Source organism: Dipodomys ordii, unplaced genomic scaffold (genome assembly GCF_000151885.1).
Source record: "Dipodomys ordii isolate 6190 unplaced genomic scaffold, Dord_2.0 Scaffold7, whole genome shotgun sequence".
NCBI lineage: Eukaryota > Metazoa > Chordata > Mammalia > Rodentia > Heteromyidae > Dipodomys > Dipodomys ordii.
In genome coordinates, this window is record NW_012267223.1 from 6,688,461 (window position 1) to 6,709,908 (window position 21,448).

At 35.8% G+C, this 21,448-nt stretch overlaps 1 protein-coding gene across 1 annotated transcript in view; it reads left to right on the forward strand.

The window, feature by feature from the left end:
- Window positions 1-21,448, forward strand: part of Cep112 (centrosomal protein 112kDa) — a 338,584-nt gene that overhangs the window by 111,080 nt on the left and 206,056 nt on the right. Inside the window, exon 18 of the mRNA XM_013008835.1 lies at window positions 13,386-13,521. Coding sequence (XP_012864289.1) covers window positions 13,386-13,521 — 136 coding nt within the window. The remainder of the gene's footprint in view (window positions 1-13,385; window positions 13,522-21,448) is intronic.

Below are 21,448 nucleotides of genomic sequence, written 5' to 3' on the forward strand. Positions count from 1 at the left end.
TCCTCCCTCTGAGAAGCACAGTGTAAAGCTTGGAGAAAAGAGAGCAGTGTGTGGTGACCTTGCTTCAAGTTGAGAAAAGAAAAGTCCACACTAATGGGCATTTCTTTGTAGATCTCACTAACTAGGAGAACTCATTGCTTTAGGTGAGTGTCAGTATGACACAGGCAGGAGCCTCTTGCTGAGGGACACATTTGTGGCACTGCTTCACACAGAATGCTTAATTTGTAACTTGAGATTTTGTTGGTTAGTTGGAAACTCTTCTTTGGAATTAAGGTCATAAAGCTATTTTTTTTAGCAGTTTGTGTGTACCTTTTTGAATTTCTATTTAAATTTACTTTAGCAATGAAATGTAGTGATATCTAATCATGGTAGAGAGTAAAATAAGCTAATATTGTATAGTGATAGGACAATGGTTTTAATATTCATACTTTTGTTAATCAGAAAATCCTGTGTGGTTGTTATTGTCTGCATTTTAAAGGGATGAAACTGAAGTTCAAAGAAATTAGCAGTTGTTCAGCACAGCATAGCTGACTAGTCTGCACTGAGTTTTACCTTGAGGCCTGTTTAGTCCAGACTTTGTTCCCTCATCTTGATAGAATACTTTTATGCTTTTTATGTATTTGTGGTACTGACGTTTGGACTTGGGTCCTCAAGCTCTTGCTAACTGAGCTTGCTTGTGTAGTGTTCTACTGTGTGAGCTGTGCCCTGCTTTTAAAACTGGTTACTTTGGAGATGCAGTCTGAGGGACTTTTCTGTCTGAGCTGGCCTCAAGCCACTATATTCAGATCTCAACCTCTTGAGTAGCTAGAATTACAGTTATGAGCCACCAGAGCCCACAAATTTTATATTTTTAAAACAACTTCATGTAAATCATTCACAGATAGGAACATATAATAGATGTGTCTTCATATATAACTCTGTCAATTCTAGGTGGGAATTTGTTCTGCCCACAGCTCTTCTATCTGCCCATCATATCCTCACTGTAGAACCACCTCCCTTTCTCTGCCATGCTTATTAGCTGTAGAGTGCATGCCTGATCCTAAAACAGCCAGTTTATTTTATCTTGAGGTACACAGAGCTAACATTGTGCCATTGATGGAAGGTGCTAGGGTGGTGGTTAACTCACATGTCCCTTGTCATAGCCACTGTGTTCTACTGCATTGTCCCTTCTCTCTTATCTCAGGAGTCTAGAACCTAAGGACAGGTAGAGTAATTCAACCAAATATGCTTCCTCCTAGTTATTTTATGAGTCATTTGCATTTTTCTGACTTATTAAAAGAGACCTGATTCCATTGATTTGAAACATGTATTTCTTTGTGTATGTGTGTGTGTGTGTGTGTGTGTGTGTGTATGTGTGTGTGTGTGTGTGCGCACGCACGCACTCCCTCAACTATTGGAGTTTGAACCCAGTGCTTTGCATTTGCTAGGCAAGTACTCTACCATTGGCGGCATATCCCATCTTTTTTAGGCTTTTCTTATTTTTTATATAGGGTGTCTCATTTTTTCCTGAGGCTGGCCTCAGAGATCCTCCTGCCTACGCTTTCCACATATATAGAATTACAGGTGTCTACTACTATGCCCAGCTTATTGATTGAACTGTGATCTTGATCATTTTTTGCACAGGCAAGTCTAGAATCATGATCTTCCAATCTCTGTCTCTGGAGTCACTGGGATTGCAGGCATGTGCTACTATGCCTAGTTGAGATATTTAATAAATGTCAATAGGTCTGGTTGTTGATTGTTTTATTCAAGTCCCGTTTACCCTTACTGTTTGTCCTATCAATTATTGGTGGAAAATATTGAATTTCTAACTATTACTATGTATGTGTTTATGTCCTTGTGGTTTTATCAGTGTTTTATGTTTTTTTTGTATTTTGAAATTTTTGTCCTATTGATAATGCCCTTTTTATTGTTGGAAATGTTATTTACTCTGAAATCTACTTTGTCTGCTATTAAGATAGCAATTCTACATTTCTTTTGATTAATATTGACATTGCATATTTTTTTAATGCTTTATGTTAAGCTATTGCCACCTTCGTTTCTAAGCACATGTCGGTGACTCATGCTTTTAAAATAAGTATGATACTCTTTCTAATTGGATATTTAAGCCATTCACATTTATTGAAACTAATGCCATGGTTAATTTAAAATTATATTCCTCTTTATCTTATTAACCTGTTTTTCCCTTTTTCATTTTTGCTGCCTTTTGGATTGATTGAACATTTTTGTTGTTTTACCTCCTTTATTGTCTTGTTAACCATAATTAATTGCTTTGTTATTTTAATAATTGCTTTAAAGTTTATAATCTACATTGTAAATTTATTGCAATCCACTCTCAAGTGGTATTAGACTAGTTTAAGTATATGAAGCATAGTTGTCTGGTATGTTTCCTTTTTTGAACCCTGTATGATTCCTGTCCTATTACTTTTACATTTTCTTAAATACCATGCTGCATTCCCATTATTTTCACTTAAGCTGTTAAATTATTTTTAGGGAGACATATAATAGAAGCAAATATTATACCCATATAGGTAACATATATGTGTGTGTGTGTGTGTGTATATATATATATATATATATATATATATATTTACCCATGTAATTGCTATTCTTTGTGATCTTCTTAGTGATCCTTCTGTGCATTTCTGAATTTCTCTCTGCATCATTGTCCTTCAGCTAGGATGTCTTTTCATTTTTTTGTCATTGTAGTTTGTGGAAGTGGTTTATTTTGTGCAGGTATCCTGAGAATGAGGTCTTTATTGTATTACTTAAGTAATTTTTTGTTTTTGAATGATAGTTTTGATATATATGGAATTCTAATTTGACAGGACTTTAAAGATGTTGAGACAGTGCCTTTCTGTTTACATTGTTTGTCCTAAAAAGTCTGTGGTCATCTCCATTATTGTTAGTCTTTTTCCCTTGAGTTTTCTAATGTTTGTTTTCTTGTCCTTTTGGAAGTATTGGAGTTTGAACTCAGGGCCTTGTGTTGGCTAGGCAGGTACTATACCACCTGAGTCTAGCCTTTTTTTGCTTTGTTTTTCAGATTGAGTTTCATATTTTTTGCCCAGACTGGCCTGGACTGCTGTTCTCTTATTTATGCTTCCTACATACCTCAGATTATAAGTATGAATTAAGTTAGGGGTCTCCCTAGCTTTTTAACTGCTCTGACCTTAAACCTCATTCTCCCAATCGTCACCTCCTAACTAGATTACAATTGTGAGGCAATGTGCATGCCTGGCCGTTTCATTTCACAGATTTTCTACTTGAATTCTTTTATGCTGGAATGCTCCAGTGTTTCCTTTAGCCCAGACCTGTTATGTTTCATTGACTTTATATCATTTTCTCACATTCTGATTTTATAGTTTTGTTCTGTTTTGAACATCTATAATATATATTTCTTATTTCTTCAGTTAATTGAATATTCATTGTTCTAATTAGAATTAATTCAATGCATTTTTTCCTCTTCTAGCTTGTAAGTTCCCTTAGCCCAAGAAATGGTGTGACTTTTTCAGAGACATTTTCTCAGTGTCTAACATGGTACCTGATTATTTGTTAATGGTGAATGAATTCATGAACACTCCAGGGTTGTGAATTAACAGATGTCTGAATTTATTAGAGTTTTGTAAAAATCAGTAAAAGTATGACAAATTTTATTATCTCAAAGAAAACTTTAATCTTGTCTTCAGACATCTCTTGAAATAAGTGTATCTTATAACTGAGATTTGCTTTTATCATAAAAGTATGCAAATACATGTGATAAATGCAGTTTTTACATGTTCTGTGTATGTAATAGTTATATTATGGTATACTTCTAGTCATTCTCAGTGATCTTACCAAGATGTCAAGTCTTCAGGAAGCTTTATAGTCACAATTGGATGGGTCTTTACAATTACATGCATCATGTACATAATTACGTATGTCTTGTAGGCACAATGAATTCTTCCATTATTTGCTTAAGTATTGTGTTCCTATCACTGCATAGCTTTTATTACTAGATGTATTCTTAAAGTCTTCTTCTTTCCATATGAAAGTAGAGAAAGCGTCTTGAATATTTTTGTACTTCTAGTAGTGAACAATAGGGTTCTAGGCATTCATTAGTTAAGTAAAAATACTTGAAGAACATTTCAGATTTCAGCTATTGGTAAGTGATTTAATATACAGATATAGTTGCAAATTCACTTAATATCAAGTAGCATTTTAGTGAAAAATATATATGTAGATTTAAGAAGAATGATGAAACCACCTTGGACTTTGAAATCATTTCTTTTTTTCTTGTAAAATACCATACAGAGGGGTTACAATTACATGAGCAAGATAATAAGTACATTTCTTATCAAGCATTTGAAATAATTTCTTATTCTACTATTTACTATGTAACTTGGACAAATCACTTTACTCTTCTGCCAGTTTTTCATCAGTAAAAAATGTTTTAGTTATAAAAATCAAATGAGGGGCTAGGAAGGTGGCTGAGTGGTAGAGTGCTTGCCTTGCATGCCTGAGGCCCTGGGTTTGATTCCTCAGTACCACATAAGCAAAAAGAAAAAAGCCAGAATTAGAGCTGTGGCTCAAGTGGTAGAGTGCTAGCCTCGAGCTGGAGAGCTGAGGGACAGCGCCCAGGCCCAGAGTTCAGGACCCATGACCGGACCCAAGGAAAAAAAAAATCATATGAAATACTATGTGAACTGTCTGAAACTAATTGACATAGTAGGGACTCAATAAATGTTTGCCATACTTTTTTTTAAAAAAATTATACTATCCGTGTTACAGTTTTTATATTATATAAGTAAAAATTCTGGAAATTTTCTATTGTGATTTTAAAACACTCCATATCACTTAGAAATCATTTATAATGAGCATAAAATTTCTCTTGCATGATAAATGTTACATTTATATTTGATAAATAAGAAGAAAATATTCTTCCTTAAAATTTGATCTGTTTGTGCATAGTGATGAACATAAGTGAGAATATTTCCCAGCTACTTTGAAATATTCAATTGCCCAGGGACAAGATAAGGATGATGTTTTTGAAGGAAATAAATATTTCAGCTTCACATTTCTGCCTTTTTTCTTTATTCTTTTGATCTGCTTTGGTTTACTTATCATTCTGTGTGGATGACTTCACACTGCTTTCTTTCTCTCCTTAGTAACTAGCAGTGGTACTGTGCCTATTTCAGAGGATTTAGGTTTTGCTGTTTTACAAGGACAGGATTTCCTTAGTATTTACTGATATAATTCAGTCTCTAAAATAAATGCATTAGTGGATCTGCACATAAATTTCATGTGTATGATGTATAATTTATGCATGCAAGTTTTAATCAGAAGCTTCTTAAATATGGGAAACAACATTAGGTTTGGGATTTATTTTGAAATTTAAAGATGAAAGGTTTAAAAAAATTGATTCACTATACACTATAGCTATTTTGTACTGAAAGTTCCTTTTAAAAAGATTTTGTTGCTTTAGAATAAAAATATTAAATCAACTTGAATCTGTTCCATTTTTATTTACTTATAGTGCTGCAGGCATAAGTTGGAAGTTAATGTAAAATTATTAATGTAAAACCTTAAATTCTTTAAACCTTTTTATTAAATGTACTTATATAGCTTTACTTTCTACTTTACACATAAATTTACACTGAGATTGGTTCTTATTCAGACTCCTTTTGCAGCCCTATTCTATTTCCATGACATCTAGAATTCTTTACAACACTTAACATATGAATACTTCCTTTCGTTTTTTTCTCTTTTGCTTAGCTAAAGTTTCTCCGATATGGGAACTGTTTCTATTTCTACTTCTTTTACATAATCTGTAGTATTTCACTGAGTATGTCTCAGAATTTGCTACCTGGGATACTAGTCTCAGTTGTTGTACCATGACCTTCTTGCCTCTACCTTATGGCTGTGTATTATGTAAGGGTACCGAAGAGCTCTAAGAGGGCTATTCTGATAACTGTAATAGGATGAAGATTTCTTCAGGAGAGTTTCCTGTGGACACATCTTTCCCATTATGTCAAGGACAATGAGCATGTCTGAACCTCTCTGTTTCTTTTAGATCTTGCATCGGTATATCTGTTACAATACTTGGTATTGATCTTTAGTTTTCTCTGTATTTTATAGACTTACTCTCTTGGAATACATTTCTCATATAGCTTTTCTCCTTTGTGTAAGTTAGTGGTTAAAAGGTTTGTAGTCTAAACCAGTGTTTGATGATTGACTCATTGTGTGGTTGGGTGACTGTTATGAGCTAAAATGAGCTTATATTCTTTTAAGAGGAAGAGGAAAAGAGAAAATCTTACCAGTTTATGATAAATATTTAAACTATGCCATTTAAATATGAGGAGTTGGTTTTGTTTTTTCTGGTCACAGGGCTTGAATTCAGGGTCTGGACACTGTCTTTAAACTCTTTTGTTCCAGGCTAGCACTCTACCATTTTGAGCCACAGTGCCACTTCTGATTTTCTGGTGGTTAATTGGAAATAAGAATCTCAGACTTTTATGCCCAGGCTGGCTTTGAATCATGGTCTTCAGATCTCAGCCTCCTGAGTAGCTAGGATTACAAATGGGAGCTACCAGCTCATGGCTAATATGAGAATCTTTTATCCTTAGAAATATTCATTTTATCTACAGTGTATCGTTTGGCTTTTTAAGCGTCAGTGCTTATATGATTTAAATTTAAAGACAGCCTCCTCTGTCACTGAGGGTTGTTCACTATCCCAGTATATTTTGCACTGGACTTGCACTGTGAGTACCCCCTATGTGATAGAATCATGAAAAGCCAGGTAGAAATATTTGCCACATCCTTTCCTTTCAAGGTCTTGAAACTGTCCTAAGAGTCTCCTACCAGTGACCTGGCCTTTTCCTGACGTGTCTGATAGTCTGTGACTCTCAGATGCTTATTCTTCATTACCTATCACATAGCTCTTTTCTTTGTTGGCCTCTAATATTAGAAGGAGATTTATGAAGAACATTTTCTTTCTTTGTTTTTTGCTACTGAAAGTCTTAGTGGTCTCCAGCAGTCTTGTTAATTTCTGTACCGATTCTATATTAGCAGTGCTCCAGTTTGACATTGAAGCAAATGCCTCCTAGGGGAGGGGTTATCTGACATTAGCCAATTCGCTTCTGGGCCTCACTTCAACACTGTTTAGTTTGAGTCTTAAGTACCCCTGTTGTTTATGTTATCTTTTAAACCTGGTAATATTACTTACTTGGTTTCTGTGCCAGTCTTGGAGCTTGAACTCTAGGCCTGGGCATTGCCCTTGAGCTCTTTTGCTTAAACCTAGTGCTTTACCATTTGAGCCACAGCTCCACATCTGGCTTTTTGGTGGTAAATTGTCAATAGAGTCTCACAGATTTTCTTGCCTGGGGTAACTTAAAACTATGATCCTCAGATCTCAGCCTCCTGTGTAGCTAGGATAATAGGCATGAAATAATGGTGCCCATCATATACCTAGTATTACTTAGAAGAAGTAGCTGAACATTCACAAAAGCTTTAGCTATTTGAAAATATACTATTATTCAACCTATGAATTTTTTCGTGGTTTGGTCTTCAAATTTGCCAACAAACAACTTCTTTTTTGTTGCTCAGTGTACTGTTGGGGAATTTGTAAATGTTTGTGTCAAGTACCGTGCACACTGTTGAGCATATTGTGTTTAATAACTAAAATTATTGTTAGTTGTTTTAGTTTTCTGTTGCTGTTCTAACAAATTACCAACTTTGTGTCCTAAAACAATTTTATTCTCTTAGCTGTGCAACTGACAGTATGACTTGAGACCTAGGGGGCTGAAGTCAGCCTGTTGTCAGACGGCTCTTTCAGGGGCTCCATGGAAGAGCCTTTCCTTGTCTTGGCTCTGTTCCTTCTCCTGCAGCCCTGCACACTGGCTCATGTTGATGCTCTAGGGCTGCAGGTCACTTTGGAAAATATTCTCATCTTCTCAGTATTATAACCAATACTAATGCCAATTTACATTGAACATTATTTTCTGAGTCTTGAGCTATCAAATATTTATATGTCTATAGTGTCTATCATGTTTCCCAAGAATTAGCAGAGACTGATGGTCTTGGGAATCCAAGGAAGAGGAGGCTAAAATAGCTTGCTCAATCACACACTTAGTGAAAAGTATTATTATAAGCTATGTTTGGGATGTACACCTTTAATCCTGGCCCTTGGAAGACCAAAGTGGAAAGTCATGAATTTGAAGCCAACTTGGAATACATTCTGAGATCCTGTATTCACACCCCCTTTCCCCGCACCGTCCCTGGTCCCAGAAAAACTAAGGAATTATTTTTAATGGTTTTGGCTGATTCAGGCTAATCAATTTAAGTACCAACTGGCAGAACATAGATGATAGTGCCTTTGACTATCTTTCCTCCACCCCAGTTAGAAAGGAATGGAGACTCTTCTCTCTGTTTTTCAGACTTGTTCAAAGTTTTTGTTTTGTTTTGTTTTTGCTTAGAGTTTCCAGTGGAGATGCCAATCTGGCAACAACTGAAATATACTGTAAAGTAAAGCCCTTTAAATATATGTTGGACTACAGCCATTATTATCAAAAGTACTGCTACAGAAATGTGCCAAAGAAAGATTTTCAAATTAGGGTTGGCCTGCACATGCAAATGTTAGCTTGTAAAGCTGAAGAAATACTCAATTTTAGTCCATTAGTCCCCTACATTTTATTGCCCTTTTTGGAATAATCATGTACTTCAGAACATCTTTAATCTGAGATGGTTTGTGGTTGTGTAAGAATGTAGTTTCTTTTATTTTTCTATCTTTTATCCTTTATATTACTTAAAGGAGGAAAAATTGCTGTGTTTTATAAATAAATCAGAAGTGAAAAGCAGATTTTCTTTCCTTTTCTTTCCTTTTTACCTTCATGGAGGCCCAGCTTTAAGGCATTTAAATGATGCATTTATACTCAGCCTTAAAACTAGCTCCCCTGGAAAAAAATCTTCAGTGATTTTCCTTCTTGTAAGATGCATTGTTCGATATCTTGGTAGAAGGGAGCAAGTAGTTGTTACATGTGACTAAATTGCACATGTTAATATTTGCACTACACAAATGAATAACTGACTTGCAAGGCAAACAGATTTTATTTCAGCCATATGTAATGCATTTTTTTCCTGGATCTGATTGCAGATTTTCTTTGGGATAGTTAATAATATGTAATTTTTGATCAGATGATATATTAAAATCATATTATATATTAAGTTCAAAGTTTCAGATATTGTCCAATATATTTTCTTTTTATATAGGTAGGCTAACCAAAGGTCAACCTTTGATGAATTTTCATTCAGATTATTAAATATTCTTCACATATTCTTTCAAAAGGCCTCAAAAATTAAAGAGTAACAGCCATGAACTAGTAATTGCCATCTCTAAGCACAAATCACTTTTTCAATGCTCTCAGTTTTCACTTCAATGTCATCATCTTGTTGAAATTTAAGAGACTCTATTGAAATGATTACCACTTTTAATTTAAATTTAGAGATTTAGACAAAAAATTCTAAACACTCATGGAGCTACTATTTGTCAAGATTTACTGGATAGGAAACTTGATTTACATTGAGGGAGATCTGAGCTCAGTGTGTTGGAATGGGATGCTAATTACATATTTCCCCATGATTGTCTCTTAATATAAAATAATATTATCTTTAAAGCAAGATAGAAATTTTCTGCTAAAATTAATTTCCTTTATTGTACAAGGCTCATTTTAACATTTTACAATGTCTCTAAAATATATTGATGATATTACTTGGATTTATGTACTTATAACTTAGCGGCTAAGTAATTGAACTAATAGGTAAGAATGACATGAAGTAAAACAATAGATATGAGCTGGGTACTGGTGGCTCACATCTGTAATCCTAGCTACTAAGAAGGCTGAGATCTGAGGATCAGGGTTTAAAGCCATCCGGGGCAGGAAAGTCTATGAGACTCTTATCTCCAAAAACCACCAGAAAACTGGAAGTGACACTGTGGCTCAAGTGGTAGGGTGCTAGCCTTGAGCTTAAGAGCTGAGCGACAGTGTCCAGGCTCAGAGTTCAAGCCCCATAACTGACAAAAAAAAAAAGGTATGTCCTATTAAAGTGAAAATGTTTACACTAAATAATTCCTATGAAGGATGGCAGTCAACATTAATAACTAAGTGGCAAAAGGGAGAAAACAGTATTTCAGCCATAGATCATATTTTTACAAGATCTGTTAACACAGTTTCTTCTGGCTAATTAATGGTACATATTTTTAAGTTTTTAAGTTTTCAAATACTATTCAGTGTGCTTTTTTGTTTGATGAATATGTATCCAAATTATGAGATAATCTTCCCAAATACTTTTGGAAGAATCCTCAAAACTAAGGAGTCACATAGCCATGGGGCAGTATTAAGCCATAAAAATGGCAGGTAAGCCTGTAAAACAGATGCACAGAGGAAGAGGGAATTTTGCGGAAAATTGCTTTCTTCATCGTGAGGTGCAGTGATTATCATCATCTTCAGGTAAATAGATGTGGGGAAGGATATGAAGACATAACTAAACATTGGTGCATTCTTTCCACTGATATGCCAAAGGACTGTTTGTTTGCAGATGCACCATGCCCAGAGACAATGGTGATGGGGGTGTGGAAAAAATCATTAGCCTCTATCTACACCACTGTATTATAAAGACAGGACAGTTCTGCTAAAATGGAAACTAGGTGACAATGTTTTGTATCAGTCTTCCACTTAAACTTTGAGAAATGTTTTCAATTGGGAGAGAGAATAAATCTTTCTACTTGGAAAATTATATTATGTATATATTTATATGTAGGAGATACATGTACTTACATTTCTTAGAGAGACTTTTTGACATAGAACTGAATAATTCCCTTCCATTACTTTTTAAAAAATTAGCCATGGGGCTTGAACTCAGAGCCCGAGTGCTATCCTTGAGCTCTTTTGATCGAGGCTAGTACTCTACCACTTTGAGCTACAGCTCCACTTCCAGTTTTTTGGGTATTTAATTGGAGAGAAGAGTTTCATGTACTTTACTGCCTAGGCTGGCTTTGAACAGATCTCAGTCTCCTGAGTAGCTAGGATTACAGTCATGAGCCACCAGCCTCCAGCCCTTCAAATTACTTCTTGCTCATCTCTTAAAATGCTGAAATAAGGACACAGGATGACCAATTGCAGTAATGATACTCACAAGACACACCATGTTGGAAATGAACGTTATAATTGGGGGGGATGAGGGAAGGGATAGTAGGAGAAAAACAAAGGAGGGGGTAACAATGATCAACAAGAAATGTACTTATTACCTTATTGATGTAAATGTAAACCCTCTGTACATCATCTTTACAAGAAAATAAAATTTAAAAACATATGTCACCATAAAAAATGCAATAGCATTATTTTATAATTTGAAAATATTTTTTTTCCGGGCTGGGAAGGTGGCTCAGTGGTAGAGTGCTTGCCTTGTATGCCTGAGGCCCTGGGTTCAATTCCTCAGCACCACATAAACAAAAAGAAAAACGCTGGAAGTGGTGCTGTGGCTCAAGTGGTAGAGGGCTAGCCTTGAGCTGAAGAGCTGAGGGACAGCGCCCAGGCCCAGAGTTCAGGCCCCACGACTGGACCCCCCCCCAAATATATATATATATACACACACACACACACACACACATACATATGTATATATATATATATATACATATGTATGTGTGTGTGTGTATATATATCTTTTTCCTTCATTGTGATTTTTACCTAAAATTTGGTTTAGGTAAGTTAAATGAACCCATCTCCCAGCATTCTTGCAATTAGTGATAAGGTAATGTTTTCTGTATATGTTAACCTGTCCTGTGTGGGGAAATGAGCCCAGTTAATGTTCTTGAAGGCATTTGAGTAGAGCAGTGCAGCCAGGGAGCCAACAGGGGGAGCTGTGGAAGCAGATGCCTTGCTGGAGCAGACACTGGTGGGGGAGGAGGAGGAGGAAGAGCACCTTGGGAATGTCTCTAAGCTCAGTTCCAGTTCTGTGAAAGAAACCTGTTCTGTGAAAAGTGGATTAAAAATATTCTTATACAGGTTTTCTGTGAAGAAATGTAAGATAAGATATATAAAAATGTTTTGCTTCAATATGTAGGAACTAGTGAGAACTGAAAATTAGCTATTAGGAAGTTGAGTGCATTTATAAACTAAAACTTTTATTTTTTCCTCTTGTCAACATGCAGAGATTTATTTTGTTCCTACAATGACTGTATGATTTGTTTGAAGTATGAAGAGATGAAGTAGTTATCTGTTCCTTTTAGGCAAGTCTTCTAGAAGCCAGTGGAATAATTTCAGACCACTATGTTTTACTGACTCCTTGCAACTGTTGGCAGACATTCATCTTTCTGTTGATACATTGGCTCTCTAAAAATTGAGACATCGTTTACAGAAAATAAAATTTACCTTTTTAAAATGTACAACACTGGATTTTAATATATTTTCAGGAATCTGTAACTGTTACCACTATTTCCAGGATCATACACTTTACTCAAAAAGAAACTCATAGTGGGGTGCCAGGCGCTGGTGGCTCATGCCTATAATCCTAGCTACTCAAGAGGCTGAGATCTAATGATTGTGGTTGGAAGCCAGCAGAAAAAAGACTCATTTCCAATTAACCACCAGGGAATGGAAATGTTTTTTATCTTATCATTTTGGGCTGTATCTCCAAGTGGTAGAGAACTAGCCTGTAGCCAAAGAGCTCAGAGACAGTGCCCAGGCCCTGAGTTCAAGCCACATGGCCAACAACAACAACAAAAAAGAAAGTCATATCCACTAGCAACCACTCTCCAGACCACAGATCTTCTGGTCCGTAGTAGTAACAAATCTGCTTTCTGTCTCTATACATTTACCTATTCTGGATGTGTCATATAAGTGGAACCATACAGAATGCCACCTTTTGTGACTGACTTCATTGACTTACATTAATGTTTTCAAGATTCATTCAGGTTGGAGCATATATCAGAACATTATTGATTTTTTTTTGTCTTTTCTTTTTTGGTACTGGGGATCGAACCCAGGACATTGCACTTGCTAGGCAAGCGCTTTGCCACTGAGCTACATCTCAGCCCGAACTTTATTGATTTTTAACTCTCAGTAGAACTCCATTGTATGGATATACCACATTTTGTTTATCTGCTCATCAGTGAATAGAAATGCGTGGTCTTCTACAGTTTTGTTTGAAAGTAGCTATGCTTTCATCAGAGTGTGTGTTGTATGTTTATAGCCTGCAACAAGTTATTTTATTGTCAGCTCTTTACAAGGAAGTTTTATAGGATGCGGATCAAAAAGTGGAAGCCTGGATGTTATTTTAAAGAAGGCTAACTGTTCTTTTATTTGAGCCTTGTTCTTTTCTATTTCTACTCTGAAGCTTTTCTGACTTTCTAGGGAGAAAGAGGAGCAGCTCACTCGTGTGACTGAAGTACAGAGGTTGCAGGCCCAGCAGGCAGACGCTGCTCTGGAAGAGTTTAAGCGGCAGGTGGAGCTGAACTCAGAGAAAGTCTATGCCGAAATGAAAGAGCAGGTAAGAAGAACCATAGTGGCCATTGTGAAAGTCACTCAGTAGGAGAGCACATTCTCAACCTCAGTAAGACGGAAACATTTCACTTTAAAAATGCTTTATCAAAATTAGCCATATACAGTTAAGTTCAAGGTTTAGAATAAGAAGAGATATTGCCCTTTGATTCATCCTTTAAGCAATATCAGAGCAGTCACATAAAGGTCTCTTCTAAAGGGGCAGCAAGAACAAGAATGCATTTTGTCAGGGTAGGGAAGTTGTTCAATGATAGAGGATGGGCCTTGCCCAAGCTGGATTCCATCCCCAGCAGCACAGAGAAAAATGCATCATGACATAAAGAATGAATGGGTTATCTCAAGGAAGACACCACCACCTACTTCTTGCTGTAGAAGAGCTCAAGTTGGCCATATCCTTATTCTTACATGCTGTACTCCCTAAATAGTATTCAGTTGCAGATTTGCAAGTGGCCATTCAGGAAGACCGAGACTGTCTATAGAACTTTTAGTTTTGAGAGAAAATAAAGCATTTGTAAAAAAAAAGGGAATTGTAGATACCTAGATAAGCATAGTGAATAATCAACAATTAACATTTGGTTTATGAAGACTAAACATTACTAGTGAAGTTTTAGTTCATCTTGTTGTTCATGTTTACTCAAGGTATTTTTTCCTCCCTCCCTCTTAGGAAACCACCATAACTAATTTTGGGTGCATTATTTTATACTTTTACATATAAATCATAAACATAAAATATAGTATTTTATTACTTAATAATAAAATGTTCAAATAACATAGTTTTATATGAATATAGCATATGCATATATATACAGTATATGTTATATGTTATAGGCACATATAATTGTTCTTCTATTTTTAAAATTACATTTATTATTCTTATTTCTTTTTTCACACTTAAGACTGTGTACCTGTTTTCTAATTATGTTGATTTAGTACAGTCCTTTAAATGCTGAATATATGTTATCATGAATATAGACTATTAACTCTCTTGTTCAACTACGTTTATTTTCAAATGTTCCTGGTTAGAAATAATGTTGCAGTATTTGTGATTCCATTTTCAGCCATAGTTATGTTCCTTAGGAGTCCCAAGCATACATTAGCAGGAGCAAGGTAGCTAAGATTTCATGTGTGAAGCTGATGGAGCCCTACAGGGCTTACAGTTCACAACTATGTTTGTTTTCTCAGCTCTGATTTCCATTTATGCTGAGTTACTGGGATTTGGGCCCTAAAAGTCTAGTCTGAAATCTCTTTTTGTTGTTGTTGTTTTTTATTTACTGCCTGAGGCAATAGCTGGATTCCTGCTGAAAGTTTGCTCTGGAAAGTAGAGGCTTTCCATCCTTGCAATGTCGATGTAAGGTCCAGCCCCCTGCTATGATCAGGGCCCAGACTGTAGGAAGTTTTGCTGGTCCAGATATTCCATGGAGCTGATAGGAAGCTCTAGAAAAGCTTTAAAATTAAAGGAACAGAGAAAACATCGAAAGTCAAAGCTCCAGGCAAGAATTTCAAAGTACACTGTCAGAATTTTAGGTTAAAAATTAGATGCTTGAAAGTATTAAGGCAAAAGAATATCTTCTTGAGAAAAGCTGACTATGATATTCACCTGATTTTGAATCAGTAACTTGTGCTTCTTGTGATGGAATATTAACAGGACACAAAATTCATAGGTAAGGACACAAAATCAGATGAATAGACTTCTGCATTTAGCCCTCACAGGATGAAAGAATACTTATGAAAATAAGCCACAACAGAATTCAGGAAAAACAGTTGAGAAGAGTAGCACTTTTATAAGAAGGCACATATCATGTAAATCAATGCAATGAACTCTGGATAGATCCAGGAAAAAGAATTGAACCTCACAAATAAAATAAATATCCTACAAGCTTTTAGGTAGATGGTACTAACAAATAAATAAATGCATATTTCACAGTTGTAAAAGCAAAGTTGTTACTCAATTTTATATGTAATCAAGGAGTTTTGATCCGTAAAATCAACAGGAAGGCATTTTATATATGAGATGGTATGATATCTATTTGCAATGTCTGTAAAGTATGTAACTGTGTATAAAGACTTTTGTATGCATTCTTTATTTCTTTTCCGGAAGAACTTGTTTGAACACATCAACTACCAGAGTTGGAGCCGAGACTTCTCTGACATAGGGCCACCAGCACATACCAAGATAAGGCAAGAACACAGGACTAATGAAGTAGAAAGAAGTATAAGAAATGTTAAAAATCTAGTTCTAAAGTAGAATGTTAATGCATTTCAGAAAAAAGAAAGTATGTCAAGTATAAAATACAGATTTAATAACTTGAATCTAAATCCCTAGATTACACTAAAAATGATTAACAAACAAAACAATGGTAGGACACTTTGGCTAGCATATACCAGGCCCTGGGTTGATCCTTAGCACTGCAGAAAAAAGATAGGTTGGAAGAGCAAAGTATCTAAGTCTCTTTTTTATGAATATATGAACTGTAGGTTAAAATCATCTTGAAATGTGTAAACTTTCAAAAGTGAAACAAACCAATTAAACTTTTAATGTTTATTTAAGCATGAATAAAAAAAGTTCTAGAACCAGGCAATATTAGACTAAAGATGGTTCTGAATCTGCCCTGCCTCTACCACCTTTCAATGTGGTGAGTTATAACCAGAAGGACAGAGAATGACAGAGATTACCTGTTGAGTTCACGTTGGCATTTGCCTTGTTTAGGCATAATTTGATAACTTTCTGCTTGGGATTGGTTTGGGTTAACCTCTGGGATCTACTGAGGTTCATTTGCATAGCTATTAGGTTGGGTTGCAACCTACTTGCACATCAGCCTTCACATATGGATGCTCCTTGGAACCAAACTCACTGCTCAAGTATCATACTGGTGTAGGCCAGTTTATTCTGGTTCTGCCAAATACAGGATTAGTAAAATTAACTAGATGAAAATATGTTACTTATATTCAGGCAAAGTAAATATGGAGATATTGAAATATGTTCTTCTCTACAGCAGATGGGGCAAGACCAAGGCAAATGGAATGTCTAAATACAATACAGATATTTGTCTGCTTTTTACTGATTAGCAACAACACACTAAATGTTTACTCTTATTGAGCAGTTATAAAACTCAGTAGACCATAAATAAATTTTCAATATATTACTGAAACTTGACATGTCAGAGAAGACATTGTTTTTTTACCAAAATAAAAAACTTTGCTTTTTGAAAGAGTCCATTAAAAAAAGGAAGCAAGTAAAGTCAGAGATAGGATGGCAAGATTTGTAGTACCTCTTTTTCACAAAATTTATATTGAAAATATAAAAGAAGTGTTATAATTAAATAATAATGTAAGAACTCTGTTAAATTTGGCAAGGATCATATACTTTATTGATTATATACTTCAACTAGTAAGTAATGATAGGCACTGATGGCTCACATCTGTAATCCTGGCTAATAAAGGAGGCTGAGATCTGAGGCTCATGTTTCACAGCCAAACTGGCAGAAAAGCCTCAAGTATCAGACTCTTATCTCCAATTAACCTAAAAAGCCAGAAGTGGAGCTGTGGTTCCAGTAGTAGAGCAGTAGCCTTGAGTGAAAAAGCTAAGGGACACAACTCCCCAAGTTCAAGCCCCAGTACCACCACAACAAAAAACAAAATAGAAGAACTTAGCAAGAAAAGATACCCTCCTCCAAGGTATAACCCCTGCTTTCATTGTATTTAATGTTGGTATAATTTGTGGAGGGGAAGGGCAAAAACAAACCGTTTAAATAGGGATACAGGTGGACCCATTGCAACAATGAGATGTACAAATTGTTATGTCAAAAAACGAACTTTACAACTTTGGCCGTGGGGGGGTGGTGAGGGATGGGAAGGAATGGGAAGGGGAAACAAAGGAGGAGGCAACAATGCTTGATAAGAAATGTACTCATTACCTTGCCCATGTAATTGTAACCCCTCTGTACGGTATTTTCACAATAAAAAAATTGTAAAAAAAGAAAGAAAAGACACTCGGTGAGGAGGAAAGGGATGGTAGGGGAAAAACAAAGGAGAGGGTAACAATGCTTGATAGGAAATGGACTTATTACCTTGTTCATGTAACTAACCTCTCTGTACAGTATCTTGATGCTCTCTCTCTCTCTCTCTCCCTCTCCCCCCTCTCTGATATATATATATATATATATATATATATATATATATGCTAAATATGCTCACTCATTTGTGAAGTGCAAGTTAAAAGCAGCATGAGATGTTACTACTAGATATTGGGGGTTTTGTTGTTGTTGTTGTTATTTTTATCAGACTTCCAACAGAGTTCATTTCAGAGCACAGCCTTGTCTCATTTTCTCACTTGGTGCCCCTTATTGATGAATTTGCAACTGGGTGGTGATTTGATTCACTCCACCCAATGGCCACAGGCACTCAGGAACATTATCCAGGAGAGATGATGTGCTTGACCATAGAAACAACACATCTCAATAAATTTCAAAGGATTGAAATCATTCAAAACATGTTATTTTTGGCTCAGTGATAATAAATTATAAGCAAATAGCAGAAGACATAAGGGAAGTCCTCACATATTTGAAAATTATATAACATAAATCAAGGAAGATATTTTCCTAGGTAGCTCTTGGAAAAAATTTTGAATTGAATTTAGGTAAAAATATGGCCTATCAACTTTATGGAATGAAGCTAAAATAGTAACCTATCCTAGTTACTTAAGTTTCATCTTAAGAAAAGAGAAAAAGGTATGCTTCTGTCCAAGAAAGCAGAAGAAAGAAAAATTAAAGAGTAAATTAGAGGGCTAGGAATGTGGCTTAGTGGTAGAGTGCTTGCCTAGCATACATGAAGCCCTGGGTTCAATTCCTTAGTACCACATAAACTGAAAAAGGCAGAAGTAGCACTGTGACTCAAGTGGTAGAGGGCTAGTCTTAAGGGAAAAAAAAGTAGATTAGAGAGTGAAAGTTTTAATACAGAAAAATCAATTAATGTTGTATTCTGGAAAGATCAACAAAATTGGCAAACTTCATCTTGACTGAGCAAAGCTAGTGATGAAGAGAGGATACCACTATTGATCCTATTATAGACTGGATTCCTACCAGCAAGGTAATACCAAAAGCCAACAAGATCAAAGAACAATTTCCTAGGAAGATGCCATCTCATTTTGTGTCTGGGTACAGTTTTTTGTTTTTGTTTTTATCAGTTATGGGGCTTGAACTCTGGGCCTGGGCGCTGTCCCTCAGCTCTTCAGCTCAAGGCTAGAGCTCTTCCACTTGAGCGACAGTGCCACTTCCAGTTTTCTGAGTGGTTTATTGGAGATAAGAGTCTCATGAACTTTCATGGCCTGCTTGGTCTGGCTTTAAACTGTGATCCTCAGATCTCAGCCTCCTTAGTAGCTAGGATTACAGGCGTGAGCCACCAGTGCCCGGTGGGTACAGTTCATGATACCATGCTTTCTGAGATTACCATGTCTCCAGAAATGAAACATGTCTATTTGCTAGCAAGGAAATATCTAAAAATGAAATTTAAAAATACTTTAATTCATAATAACATCAAACAGAATAAAATATTTACAAATAATGAAATAAATTGAAGATATAACATATATGTAGGCAACTATAAAATATTGCTGAGAGAAATTAAGAAAGCTCTACATAAATCAAGAACGATCTGTGCTCATAGAGTACTAGATACAGTAATATCAAGATAATGACTTGCTCCATATTGCCCCATAAATCTAGAAATCCTTTCTGAGATCGTGTCCTTTTATTGCTAGTAATTGATGATAAGAAATTTTTGTATTTTACTTTACTTATAAAGGAAAACAACAGTGAGCTAGAAATTCACAAAAGCCAAAGAGAAATCATTGTATTTCTTGGGGGAGGAGAGTTGTATGATTTTTCCAAAATATCATTTAACATTGGATCCTTTCACCTGCTATTTGTACTTGTAGGACTTGATTTTTCAGAAATATGGTGTTGAGATATGTTCTCAAAGGTATTGTAATGCTACTTATTAATGAAAAATTTAAAAATTCACATCAGGAAAATGAGAAATGTAGGAAATCATTGATTATTTTTAAGTTACAGCAGAGTCTACTTTATGTGCCAAAGTAGAAAGCCCCAGAGACATGGTAATCTTAGAAAGCATGGTATTAAGAACTGTACCCCCCCCCCAAAAAAAATGAGATGGCCATAGAATAAGAAAAGCCAGGGTGACAAGCAGTGTGTATGCAGGTGCTTCTAGAACTATTCCAGTCCAATTTCAATTTTGGTATTGCACCAGTCCTCAGACATTTCTGACTACATGTGCTATGCTGGCTTCCATCTTATTTCACCAAATCTGCTTGAACCTCTGGCTTGTTCTATTCTTTACCTTAGTTTATATGCTCTTATCTCTTGGCAACAGGTCTCTGTGGTCTGGCTCCATGACCAGTGAAGGGCAATGTGGTACTTGCTTCAGGGAGTCCCATTTCCCACATCCTCCGTTTGCATGTCTTGTCTTTGTGAGCAGTCCTCCCAGGCCTGATGTATTGAAAGGTGCTAAAGCAGACTCTAATGGAAACTACTAGTGACAACACTGCCGCAAGGACATTGTTTTGTTTGTCTTCTGTTGAAGGAGTGTTCCTCAGTGGTTTCAGTTACACAGTTTTGCCAAGTGCAGTTGGAGTTCTGAGATAAGAAAATACCCTCAGAATGAGTCTAATGGAATCCTTACAGCTAGGTTTTTTCACATGTCAGCCATGTATTTCTCATACAGTAATCTGAACAAATGTTAAGCAATATTAAAATATATATGGAGAGACATGGTAATTTACAAATCTGTTCCATACTATCAGTGATTAAAAAGTCCAGACCTGATATTAGACTAAATTTTAAAAGGAAAAATATTTGCAGATTCATTATGTGGAGAAGTCTTTTAGATTGTTCAGTAAATTTATGTTCTTTTTCTGCTTTGCTTTTGTTCTAAATTGTTTTTGTGTTTTTGCAAAGCTATTTTGTATAACTGCCAGTGGAGCTGCAGGGCCTCATCTCTCCATTGGAGACCGCTGCAGAGAGCAGACGAGGGGCATTTGAATAAAGAATTACAGCTACTTTTCAGAAAGATTTTGTTGTCTCACAAATGAGAACCCCTGAGAGAAAATTAAATAACTTTTTAAAATAACTTTTTTCTTGCCATTTCTTTCACTTTGAAGGACATTTTATCTAACACTGCTTACATAACAATTCTTCAAGGGTGATATCCATTAGAAGTGTTAGCTATCAGCCATTAGTTATGTAAAACATACCTGTGTTCATTGTGAAAATATGTTGCTAGTGAGTGCAAATAATCCTATTTTTAAAAGGACCAGTGCCTATATTTACCTATTCTCTGTGAGACAAATGAATGACAAAATGCAGCTATATTTTTGAAGTATTGGTGGCTGTTCTAAAGTGAAATTTGTTTAGCTGGCAAACCCATTGCATGAATGCCAGCTAAGTAGTTTGTCCTGGGGCTCCACTAGCTTCTCAGCTTCCCCAGCCTGTTTTTCTCTGCTTGCAAATATACGTTAGTTAAATGGTATTTTCAGCTAAGCATCTGGCTTTAAGGTCCATTCCTTTTCCTTTATCGTCATTAGATATGTGGTATTGATTTTGTACCTGGAAAACCACTGGTTTACCTTAAAAACAAAATTCTGAAAAGCACTGCTGTTGACCAGTGGAGTTGATTATAGTTAAAAGCACATTCGAAACAGTCCAGTTCCTTAGATTCTTGGAGGGTTTAAGTTCAGCTCATCTTAACTATTATTGCTGTTGAGTTAATAAAAACAATTTAAGAAAGAATAGTGCCATCTGGATAAATTTGTGTCGTGTGTGATTGAATTACAAGTCTCTCAATGCAGAACCTCAATAGTTCACTCAATCTGGCAGTAACAACTGGTCACCTTTTAAAGGCCT